Consider the following 12,036-nt stretch of genomic DNA (forward strand, 5'->3'; position numbering starts at 1 on the left):
ATATACACTTATATATATATACACATACCAGTGAGCTCATTAATTTTCTTGAGAAGTTGTTGAATGTCATCTTCAACCTGCTTGATCTGCCTAGAGTAAGTGCTCTGACCCTAGAAGATAAAGATCAGTTTAATTAGAATATCAGGAAATTAGTAATTTATTAAACTATAAAAACATTTAACATTGACATACATTTTAAATACAGTAAACATTTGTGTAAATTATTTCAAATGTTTTTCAATATAGTACATTTCAATTACAAATAGTATAAAAATAATGTATAAACTTAGACACATTGACATTCTGATCTATCCTAGACAGAAACTGTAGGTAGGTAACTTTTTCCAGTTAGGATTACTATAAACTGCTAGACATCCTCTTTAATTATTTTGGAAGAGTAATACCAACAATAGTTCTTATTTCAACATAAAATATCTATATTTTATGGACATTCAAAGGACTTACATAAGTTTTCAACAAGGCAATATCTCCCTCATCCAGAGCTGAAAGAAGAGACAATACATGAGATTCAAACATAAAAAACTAGAGATAACAATTTTCTGCTCAATTCAAACTGCATTAGTAGAGTGAGAAAAATTGTGCCAAGTTATCGTATACATACAACTATCAAATAATTCTTGTAATCAAGAATATTTTATCTAATTGGGTAAAGGCGGATTTAAAAAAAAACACATAATATAGCTGCTGAAGAGTCTCAAAGTGATGCGACACAAGAATAGGGAGCCCAAAAACAGAGTTTGAGAATGAAAACAACCTGGCACTAGTCTCAGCAACGTTATCATTTGCTACGTAACCTTGGAAAAACCATTTAATTTCTCTAAGCATCAGTTTTCTCAACTGAAAAATAGAGATAATACCAATATACCTTCATAGTATTGCTACAAAGATCAAATAAGATATGGATGAAGAAGCACATAAAATTCTATACACATTAGTCTTAAATGTATTCAAGAGATAAATTAATACATTTACAGAGTAACACATCCAGAGAAATGCACAGATGAAATGTTAAATTTCTGTAATTAAGTTGTCAATTAGGTGACTGAGTACCTCTGAGGTTTGCAGTGTCCTAAAATATTTTCAAGGGAAACAGATTATTAGATGAAAGTAGAGAGAAAATGTTTCTTTGGAGGGAGGGTAGAAATGGAGAAGGGTGCTATGAGAGGTTGAAGTTGTTTAGCAAGGCAAGAGTAAAAGACAGGAAAAAGCCATCACAAGAATGCTTAAAATAGCCTATAAAGAACCAAAAAAGAAAACGGCAGAAAGATAAGACAACAAAAGGGATTACTGGGAAGAAATCATGTATGAAAATGGTGGGTAAAAGTGTTATAGTTTCTAAGGAGAGTAATTTGGCATTGTCTATTAAATTACAACTCCATTTCCAAAATTTACCCTTTTTGTGTATGTGGTGAAAGTTACATGAACAAGGTTATTCATTGCTCTAAAACGGCCAACAGATTGGGAGAAATCTAAATGTCCAACAATAATAATTACATACATCACTGTATATCTAATAAAGTGGGATGCAGACAACACTGACTATATAATATGAACTTATCCTTAAAATACATTAAGATTGAAAAAAGCAAGATGTACAGCATGCTACAATTATGTAAAAAGGAATATGTAAGCAAATTTGCTTGTACATGCATAGAAAATGTCTAGAAAGATAACGCAAAATGCAACATTAGCTGTCTCCGTGGATAAATGGGTGGCTGGAGCCAAGAATGAGACACTTTAATGTACTTTTTTCGGCCTTTTGAGTTTTAGGCATGCACATGTATTATCTAGTCAAAGGAATTTTTTTTAAAGAGAATTATGTCTCAGGATCCTGGCTACACAGTGATAGTAGCTGTCACACTTGAGAGGGATGAGGGACAGGAATGAGGATCCAAGTAACCAAGTTCCGCCAGGCGGGACTTCAAGGCCTGCAAGGCCAAGCAGGGTGCGTGACTTCTTCAAGACCTGAAAGCTGAACATGAATAAAAATTTCGGCCAGTGGAAGATAATTATAGGATTTGGAGCTAGATGAGGGAGAGAGAAGGCAGGCAGGTTAACCGGCTGGCGCCCCAGACCAAGGGCAAACCAAATCACAAACGGCATAAAAGGGACCGAGAACGGAGCAGAAATCCAGCCTCCCCTCCAGGGCCAAGCCTGCTCCTAAATCGGGCCGGAGCTCCTGCCTTTGTCGACTGACCTCGGATGGGCTTGTCGTCTTTCTCATCCTCTTTGGTTTTCCGCTGATCGGCACCGAGGTAATCCGGCATTTTAGAAGATCCAAGTGCCTCGACTCCTTACGGATTACACAGCACCTTCCCCACTTCCGGTGGTCCCTCCCTTTCCCTTCCTCCCCGGAAGTAAAGCTGACCTCTCTGGCGCTTTTACTAGCAGCCAGAGAGACGGAAAAGAGCAGTGGAGACTCACGCTGGCGTCCAGGTCGCCGTTACAGGGTGTAAGAATAATTACCTGTTAGGAGACAGCTGGGTCTATCCTGGCCCTCACCACGGCGAAGTTCCCTGAGCAACAGATTTCAAAACCAACCCTGGCTCATTCCTTGAGTTTAAACCCCGATTTAGTCATTTATTCACTGTGCACTCTTGGGTAACTTTTTAAACCTCTATGTACTTTAATTTCTTTCCCCTTTACCTCACAGTATTGTGGGGGCTTTAAATAAGTGTGTAAAGTACCTGGCATATTAGAAACCTAATAATAGCGGCTAGATACGCAAATATAGTGAAAGCAAATAGAAGTCGTTCATTAACTTGATGTTACCTAGGGGATGAGGAGGTAAATGGTTTCATTCTTGAGCCCACTGCCAAAGCAGAGTGATACCATCCTCCTACAAGGAAGTTGGAAAAGAGGTTTTGAAAGAAATGAGTTTGGGAGATGAGGAATGGAAGAGGGCAGCTAGGAGACAACTAGAAATGAGAAACTTAAGAAAAGTCTGACCCGTCTGAGAATTAAAGGACAGAGAGTGAAAAGGTATTGTAGGAGATGGGAAAAAAAAGTTTGCATGTCATATATCTGATAATGGGTTAATATACAGAATACATAATGAACTGTAACTCAAGAACAAGAAAAAAGCCCAATTTTTAAAACGGGGTGTGGACTTGATTAGATAGCTCTCCAAAGAAGATACTTAAATGCCCAATAAGCATGTGAAAAAATTCTCAAAATCACTAGCCACTGGGAAAGTTCAAAATTGGGTGCCACCTCATACCCATTAGAATGGTGACTATAAAAAAAAAGAAACTAAGGGTTTGGTGAGGTTGTGGAGAAAATGGAAACCTTGTGCACAGTTAGTGGTAAAGTGGTGTAACCACTATGGAAAACAGTATGGCAGTTCCTCAAAAAATTAAAAATAGGTGCCATATGATCCATCTATTTCAGTTCTGAGTATACACCCCAAAGAACTAAAGCAAGATCTCCGGGAGATACTTGTATCTCCATGTTCATAGCAGCATTATTCACAATGCCCCAAAGTAGAAGCAAGCTAATCTACAGATGAATGGACTAATAAAATGTACATAAAATTGAATGTTATAGAGACTTAAAAAGGAAAGATTCTGACAATACAATCGTGAGGACATTATGCTAAATGAATAAACCAAGCACAAATACCGTATGTTTCTACTTATGTAAGGAACCCATGATAGTCGAATCATGGAGGGATGGAAATAGGGAATTGTTTAATAAGTATTGAGTTTCAGTTTTGCAAGATGAATTCTGGAGACTGTTGAACAACACAGTGAATATACTTAACATTACAGTTTAAAATGGTTAAGATGTGAATTTTATGTTATGTGCATGTTACCACAATTTTTTTAAAAAGCCCTCCATGACCTTACCTTAAAGGCTATAGTGAGACTGGATGGGGAAGGTATGAGAAAAAATTATTTCTATTAAGAAAGTGGAGTCAGGTTACTTTCAGACTTAGAGCCTGTTTTAACACCAATATAATTAATAAAGGTCAGGAAGAGGAATAAAGAGGTGATTAGTTTTTGAAATGTCAATGCGATAGAATTACAGGCCAATTCCTTGTATTTAACAGTGAAGATGTAATTCCTAGAGAATAATTTCCTAATTTCTGGTGCTCCTTCCCAAAGAGTGGCACATCAAGTCTTCTATTTTGCCCAGCCTATTCCAGATTGGGGTGGGTAAATTGGAGAGACCAGGGAATAAGGAGGCAAATCTTTACCCACTAGTTTCCTTTTGCTAGTTCTTGCTTTTGACCTCAGTCCAAAAATAAATCATATAGTGGGAGTACAATTGATTTTATTATACACTAAATGATTAAGTTCCAGAGTCCTGTAATTGGTAATATCTTTACAGAAAACTTTATACTATTAGAGCAGGATAAAAAGTTGCCGGCTTGGGTTAGATTCTAAACCTAGAGAAGGGTTTCTTCTCCAAATATTATTTGAATTAAAAGAGATAATGCAGGTAAATTACTTGGTAACAGCACAACAAATGAAAGCTGCTATTATTTCCGTAAACATAAATGCATTACAGGAATAGAATTATCCATGTATGTATAGACTATAACCATTCTCAATGAAAACACATCTTTTCATTTTTGATTCTGCAGATAGAGCTACTGGAAATATCAGCGGTTAGGTTCAGACTAATATATTGAATGACAGTAACTTAAAGTAAAAAGAATATAATAATAAGAACTGCTTTAGAAAATTATGTTCTACGTATTGCACCTGGACGAGGAAATTTGTTAATCCTTTTTACCTAGGAACTGATGAGTGTAGGAACCTTTCTTTCATGAGTCCTGGTCCCCAACCGGATCTGAGTCAGTGGCAGAACAAGGCTGCCGCACACGTTGGCGCGGGTGGAGGTGGAATTGGCCCGGGCTCCACGAAAGAACCATCCCGGAAGTAGTTAGTGGTTGTCTCCATGCGCCGGTTCCTGGGCGTCGTAGGTCCTAGGCGCGAGGCTCGGACGGGGAGGTAGAGCTGGAGGGGACGCTTAAGCGCCCTCCGCCCGGGACGCGAACCGCCGCGCCCGCGGGGCTGGCTCCTACGCCACCATGCTGCTCCTGCCGGGCGCTGCGGCCGGCCAGGGCACCGCCATCACCCACGCTCTGACCTCTGGTACGTGTCCACTCGACCCCGGCTCCGTCCTGCCTCAGTCTCCCCTGCCTCAGCCGTCCACCTCCGCGACCCCGAAATCTCTCTGCCCTTGCCCCTGGTGACTGCCTTCCGGACGTGTGGGCCCGTGACGGGTGCCTTTTTGCTCCCAGCTATTCAGTAATCCCTCCCCAAACTGGATGGAACGAGAGGGGGACGTCTTCTTTCTGCCCCTGCAGTTTCGTCCTCTTCCTGCGGCCGCTGACTCATGGGTCGGGAGGAGCAATTCGGAACCGAACCCTCCAGTACCCCCAAAAGGTTCTTTAAGCATCTCTTTGCCCCTGGCAAGAGGCTGCCCGCTGCGAGCTTCCCACGTGCCTGAGGTCGTACAAAGCCTTTATGCCAATGCTGTAACACCTTTCTTCCCTGTCTCCGTTTGCTCCGGGTTTGTCTTTTCAAAATGTCATGATTCAGACACTGCTCCTCATACTCAGTATGAAAAGACCATTACCCGTGCTCCTGGTATGATACGTATAGAAAGACTTTTAAATACAGCCATTAAGTGAAACTTGCCCTGCTGTCGTAAGTTCATAGATTATAGCCCAGGACCGTAGTAGGTATTGTAAACTTAAAAGTCTCCAGTTTCATTGAACTGCATTAATTACCATAGCCGGTTATATAAGACGCTGTTGAATGTTATTTTGAATGTATTATGGCACATGTTGCGTTTGTGCTCATGGAAGTCTCTGTGTGTAATCTTAAAACTAGAGGGAAAGGCTTGAAAGGTGATTTTCTTAAAAGTCACACACTACACAGGTAGTACTTGAACATACTGCTTGAATCCTATGCCGTGTATGGTAGAGGAAATCTTAATTCCCTAAACCAATTTTAAAAAGTCAGTTATTTTTAGAAAATCATGGCCATTGGGTACAAGGGAAAACTTACATCTGAGTTATTACTGAACAAAGTAAAGCTTTTTGCTTTCATATGGAATATGAAATTAATATTAAAACGTTCACTGCTTTTCCTGACCTAACTTACATTTTTTGAAATGTTGAATATACAAGTGTACAGTGATTTACCCCCACTTCCCAGGAATGATAATAAAGCCTTACTTTTGTGCAACAATTTGTGATTTTTCAAAGTGCTTTCATGGTTTGTCATTCAACCTCCCAAGGAACCATATAAGATAGATTTTATTCCCATTTTGAGTTGAAAACATCTCTGACTCATTTCACATAGCCAGCCACTAATTGTCAGACCTAGAATAAAATCCAGCGCTTTTGATTTCAGATACAGAGCTTATTCCACTATAGCACAGTGTTAGTCCCCATTAGCTGCTAGAAAATTCTTTCAGAACAAATAACTCTTACTGAATTCTTAAAATTTTAAAAAGCTATTGGAATTCAAGTTTCTAATAATTAAAATATTTTGATTTGTTGTTAGATTATTTGTTTTCAATGATCTTTATGATTTTCATTACGTATTGCTTTATTAAAGTTACTAGTCTAAAAGCAAAGCAGTTTGCAACACTTCTTGTTCCTCCCCTTCCTCTCACATCCCCAGAAAAGTATTGATTTACTGTTGACATTGGTGAATATTTTGTTTTGTCAGATAATTGGAAGAGGTTGATTGAATACTCTATAAATACTAGGAAATGATTATTGCTAACCCTCATGCTAACTGGATCACTGCAATTATTTTCTTAGTTGGCAGTTTTAAAGTTACATTCTGATACTATCACTGTTTTGATCTTATTTATTGCCTTGAAACAGATTTATTCCATGCAATACATTGAAGCCTCTCTTAACGCTTTCAATCACAGCCTCAACACTCTGTCAAGTCGAACCTGTGGGAAGATGGTTTGAAGCTTTCATTAAGAGGAGAAACAGAAATGCTTCTGCCTCTTTTCAGGAACTGGAGGATAAGAAAGAGTTATCAGAAGAATCAGAAGATGAAGAATTGCAGTTAGAGGAATTTCCCATGCTAAAAACACTTGATCCCAAGGACTGGAAGGTATTTAACATTGAATCTTTTGTTCAGTCAGATGCTTTATAAGGTAATTTTCTCACGAGTTTTTCATTATTAAACCATGTTTAAGATGCTTCAAGATAACTTTAAATGAGCAGCAGTTTATTGTTAAGTCCTGAATGGGATAGCACATGCCTCTGCTGGAGAAATATAGGAAAGTTTCACAGAGCAGATAATGTTTGAGCTGGTCTTAAAAGGATAAGGGTCAGTTTGTAAAGAGAAAAGGATGAAAAGGCGTTCTCAGCAAAAAAATAGATATGCAAAGAAACAAAAGATAAAAATAATATGCACTGTCTTTTTGGGGATCAGCGAAGACTAGGGTACTTGAGAAATTCTACCTGAAACAGACTCTAGACCAAACTCTAGTGTCCTTTTTATGCCATGCTAAGGAAGGAATTCACATTTTATTTTGGGGGCAGTAGGAAGTCATCAAGAGTTTCTAGGTTAATTTTAGAAAAGTAATTTTCTTGGCAGTACAGAAAATTGCCTGAAAAGGGAGGGCAAGTCTGGAGGGGATGTGAATAGTTTGCTATTATAGGCCTACTGCAATAATCCAAGCCTGCAAATAAATGCTTGATGCTTAAACTAAATTCGTGGCTGGGTTCTGAGGAAGGGGACAAATTTAGAGGGGGAGGAGTGGACTTGACAAACCTTGGTGACTTTGGCTGTGTGGCACAGAAGAAGGGAAGATATTTGGAACACATCCGAGCATTTTGGCTTGAGCGACTTGCTAGAGTGTGATGTTAGTTACCAACACTGGGATGCATGAAAAGGAAGTTTGTGAGGAATGTGGTGTTTGTGTTCAACTTTGGCTATGTCAGAATTGAGGTTCTAGTAACATACTGGTGAAGTTGTCTAGTAGGTGGTTAGAAATTGGTCTGTGACTCTGAAAAGAAGTTAGAGCCAAAACCAATTGCAAGTTGTTGGCATATAGGTGGCAGTTGAGGCTGTGGGGAATTGAATGACATCAGCCAAGGAGAAAAATATAGACAAATATGTATTATATTGCTTAAGTAGGCACTAGTATGATACTTAAATATATATACTTTGGAATTAGAGTGCCTGAATTCAAATCTGATTCTGCCCATTTAGTGTGCTGGGAAAGTTACTTGACATTTCTGTACCTCATTCCCTTGTTACTTGACATCTCTGTAAATCATTCCCTTAACCTAGTGCTTGGGCACATGATAAATTAAAAACATACAGTAGATAATAAGAATTCCTATCTCATAGATTGTTGTGAGAATTAAATAAGGTAAGGCATCTGAGAAAGCACTTGGAAGAGTAAATAAGCACCCAGAAAGTGTGAGCTGATTCTTCTACCGTCATTATCAATTTTAAAAGAAAAGAATTGAACATCGAGTATGGATATTTTAGGGGTGGTCAGACGAGGAGAAAGCAAAAGATATTAGAAAGAGTGAAGTAGAAAGAAAACAGAAAAAAAAAAAAAAACATTGTTAGTTCAACAAAGGTTTATTAAACATCAGGCACTATACTTCCAGAAACTGAGGGTGGGGGGAAGTCTCAGAAGGAAAAAACACTCACCAGTTTCACTGCTTTGGAGACAGATCAATCACATAACGTAAATAATGATGAAAAGCCACTGAGTTTGTCAAAGAAGTTTAGGTGACCATATTGAAAACAGTTCTAGTAAAATGGGATGGCAAGAGGTTACCTTGGGTTGAGGAGTTATTAGGAGGGGATGAAGTAGAGACTTAAGTGTAAAATACTCTCAAAGCTGAATTGTAAAGAAAACGAGAGAAAATTGTAACTTGAGGGAAAGGCAGGGTCAGGAAGATACAAAATTGGGGAACGTTGAAAACTACGAAAGAGAAAAGGAAAAAAGAATGGGGAAGGTCTTTGGTACAGAAAGGAATAGATAACATCAGAACAACATAGCAGGGTTTGTACATTCGTTCAGTTGTTTCATTCAAATAGGGATCAAGCACCTGCTATGTGTCAGACACTTTGGGTGCTAAAGATGCTGTGCTGAACAAGATAGTATCACTGTTCTCACATAGCTTATATTCCAGTGAGGAAACATAATAAACGATCAAGAACATGGACACTGAGTGCTGGTCAAAGAACAGGGTGATATGAGAGAGTGTCCAGATGACTGCCTTAGATGGAGTAGATGGAGAAGGCCTGTGAAGCTGACGTTTAAGATAAAACCTGAATGATTTGCAAAGATTAGGGAGAATGGCATTCCAGGCAGAGAGCTTATGCAGAGGCAGAAAGAAAGTTTGGAATGTTCCAGGAACTGAAAGAAGGCAAGTGGCTGGTACAGAGTGAATGAGGGCAGGGTGAGGAGGTCAGGAGTAGTAGTTGTCATTGGAAAGCCATTGGGAGTTTGAAGCGCAAGCAGTTTTTAAGTACTCTAGAGGGAATAGCAACAACAACAAAGGAGAAGAAATGGGGAGAGGTTATCTGCTTTTAAAAGGGTGATGACATTTCAGCTGAGACTGAAGGATGAGAAGATGGTAGCCACATGAAGAGTGAGGAGAGAATGTGTCAGACAGAGACTATAGCATTTGAGGCCCTGAGGGGAAAGAGCTCAGCATCTTCAGTGAACTGAAACACCAATCTGGTATTTGGAAGTGGATGACCATTGTAGAGAGTGACACAGGCCAGGAGGTTAGAGAGATGGAGGTCTCTGTGCCTCTGGAGCTCAGAGGTCTGTGAGTGAATTGGGGACTTGTGAGCATTTACAGGGTACTTAACATATTCCAGCCTTGGCATTTGATCAGATCACCTAGGATCAAAGTATAGAGAGAGACCAAAAGAAACCTCAGGAGCTTTGCAGGTCATTGAGAAACCAGTAACCGTGGCTGGAAAAGCTACTGGACGGTAGGAGGAAAACAGAGAGAGTGGATTCACAGAAACTAAAGGAAGATAATGTTTCAAGAAGAGTCAGCTGTGCTGCCGCTGGGAGTTGAAGTCAAGTGAGGGCAGATGGGTGATCTTGGATTTAGCACCTGGAAATTGATACTGAAGAGAGCAACTGCATTGCATCTGGGGTGGAAATGGACTGAGCAGAACTAGACTGGAGTAGTTTGAAAATGAATGCTAAAGGGGACAGACAGCTTCTTCAAAAAGTTTAACTTTGATGAACAGCAGAGAAATAGGATGGTAGCTAGAAAAGGGGTCATGAAGGATTGTTTGCTTTTAAGATGAAAAAATTACAGCATCTTTTTATACTGATGAAAATAATCCAGCTGAAATTTAGGAGATAACTGAAAGATGCTAGTATTTGAGGAGACTTAGAGAAGATGATATTCAGAACCAAGAGGAATGGTGGAGTAATTTGTCTTGGTAGGACAGGCTTTCTAAATTGTTAATGAAGGGAAAGGGAGAAGATGTATGGTTGCAGATAGAGTGGTAGAAAGATGCTGGAATTTGAATAGGATAATCGAAATTTTTTAGTTAAGCAGGAAGCAAGGCCATTGATGACTGGGTGGAGCAGGGTCTGTGAGGTTTGAGGAAAGATTAGAGGACAGAAAATATGTAATAGTAATCTTAGTGAGTGGAAAGGTGAACCAGCTGTAGCAATGTATGATTGCCCAGTATAATAGAGGAGCCGATCCCTATAAAGTTTATAATCCTGAATTTAAAGGGAAACCAGCCAGCCCTATTTGACTTTTTTCTCCCATGTGTTCTGCTTTCAACTCCCCTTCTTCCCCATTCATTCTCCAGTACTAGAACACCCTATGATTTCTGGAAGGAGCCTTTACTACCTTTGTTACCTCAATTTCTAAATTTGCACTGATGTTAACCAAAGCAGAAATGAAAGCCAGTACTTCTATCCAGAGAAGCCTCATCCTTCACTTTCTCAAAATATCCATTTAACCTACCTTCTTTGTTCCAAAAGGCTCCTAGTTCTGTCCTGTCACTGCCCTGACCCAACTTACTAGGGCTGCTGTAATGTTCTCTTCAATTCTGAAATCTTCCTGGCTATATCTTAATTTAAGGATGGCCATAGGATTTTAATAGGTTTAAGAGAAAAAAGGGTTCTACAGTCAAGTACATTTGGAATATGCTAGGTTGTACAGGTTTCTGTTTACTTGCTCGTTCTCTTAATTGTAATACTTCTCAGAGCCTTTATTAGGTTTAGGTTGTACATACAAATCATCAAGAAGGCTATACAAGAGTCTGCATTTCCCAGCCTTAAATGACCGTAGAACCCATTTTATACACAATCTCTCACTGGACTCATGTCATGGGAACATCACTTTGGGGAACACTGTTTTAGGGTGCAAAACACAAGGGATAGGATATATTGCTTTTGTTTCAAACTCAACTCCCTTTTGTGTCTTTATCAGAACCAAGATCATTATGCAGTACTTGGACTTGGCCATGTAAGATACAAAGCTACACAGAAACAGATCAAAGCAGCTCGTAAGTATTTAGTTATTTTGAAATAATCAAATATCTAGTATTGGAAATGTTATCCTTTTGAAAACACATGGAGGATAATAGTCTATAGCCATAACTCTAGGTTTAACAGCAGGCACATTGTCCTTTACCTTCAGAACCAGAAAAAAGCACTTAGTCTTATGTATGGACTTTCTCATTAGGAATAAGAAATCAGGGCGGTAGGTGTGTGTGTTTGTGACAAGATAAATAACATACTTCCAATGGCAAGCTTTCTTTAGAAGTATGGCCCCCAGTATTTAGTGGAAGTTGCCTCGTTACTTGGGTTTTTGATGTTGTTTAGTGATCTTAGGTCAGACTTTTGTTAATGTCACCCTTTCTCTTTCCAGTTATTCAGTGCTTCATTATTGTTTTCATTGACAAGGTTAAAAATCTGGGGAGGAAATTGTTGGGAAGCCAGTTTTTATATGCCTTACAAAACACCATCCCCTTAGTGCTCCTAAATGTCCTTTCCTTTGCATTCCTGTGGACATAA

General features: G+C 39.1%; 2 protein-coding genes across 2 annotated transcripts in view; one reads left to right on the plus strand and one right to left on the minus strand.

Annotated features, from left to right (window-relative positions):
* The window catches only part of PSMC2 (proteasome 26S subunit, ATPase 2), a 15,670-nt gene extending 13,292 nt beyond the window's left edge, over positions 1 to 2,378 (minus strand). Inside the window, exons 1-3 of the mRNA XM_006925390.3 lie at positions 2,219 to 2,378; positions 466 to 503; positions 29 to 110 (exon numbers count right to left, since the gene is read on the minus strand). Of these exons, the coding sequence (XP_006925452.1) occupies positions 29 to 110; positions 466 to 503; positions 2,219 to 2,288 (190 nt within the window). The 5' untranslated portion in view covers positions 2,289 to 2,378. The remainder of the gene's footprint in view (positions 1 to 28; positions 111 to 465; positions 504 to 2,218) is intronic.
* A 2,439-nt stretch (positions 2,379 to 4,817) lies between these two features.
* DNAJC2 (DnaJ heat shock protein family (Hsp40) member C2) overlaps positions 4,818 to 12,036 on the plus strand; it is a 30,229-nt gene continuing 23,010 nt past the window's right edge. Inside the window, exons 1-3 of the mRNA XM_006925391.3 lie at positions 4,818 to 5,123; positions 6,925 to 7,115; positions 11,450 to 11,525. Coding sequence (XP_006925453.1) covers positions 5,060 to 5,123; positions 6,925 to 7,115; positions 11,450 to 11,525 — 331 coding nt within the window. The 5' untranslated portion in view covers positions 4,818 to 5,059. The remainder of the gene's footprint in view (positions 5,124 to 6,924; positions 7,116 to 11,449; positions 11,526 to 12,036) is intronic.

The sequence above is a fragment of the Pteropus alecto genome, unplaced genomic scaffold (assembly GCF_000325575.1).
Source record: "Pteropus alecto unplaced genomic scaffold, ASM32557v1 scaffold109, whole genome shotgun sequence".
Taxonomy (NCBI): Eukaryota; Metazoa; Chordata; class Mammalia; order Chiroptera; family Pteropodidae; genus Pteropus; species Pteropus alecto.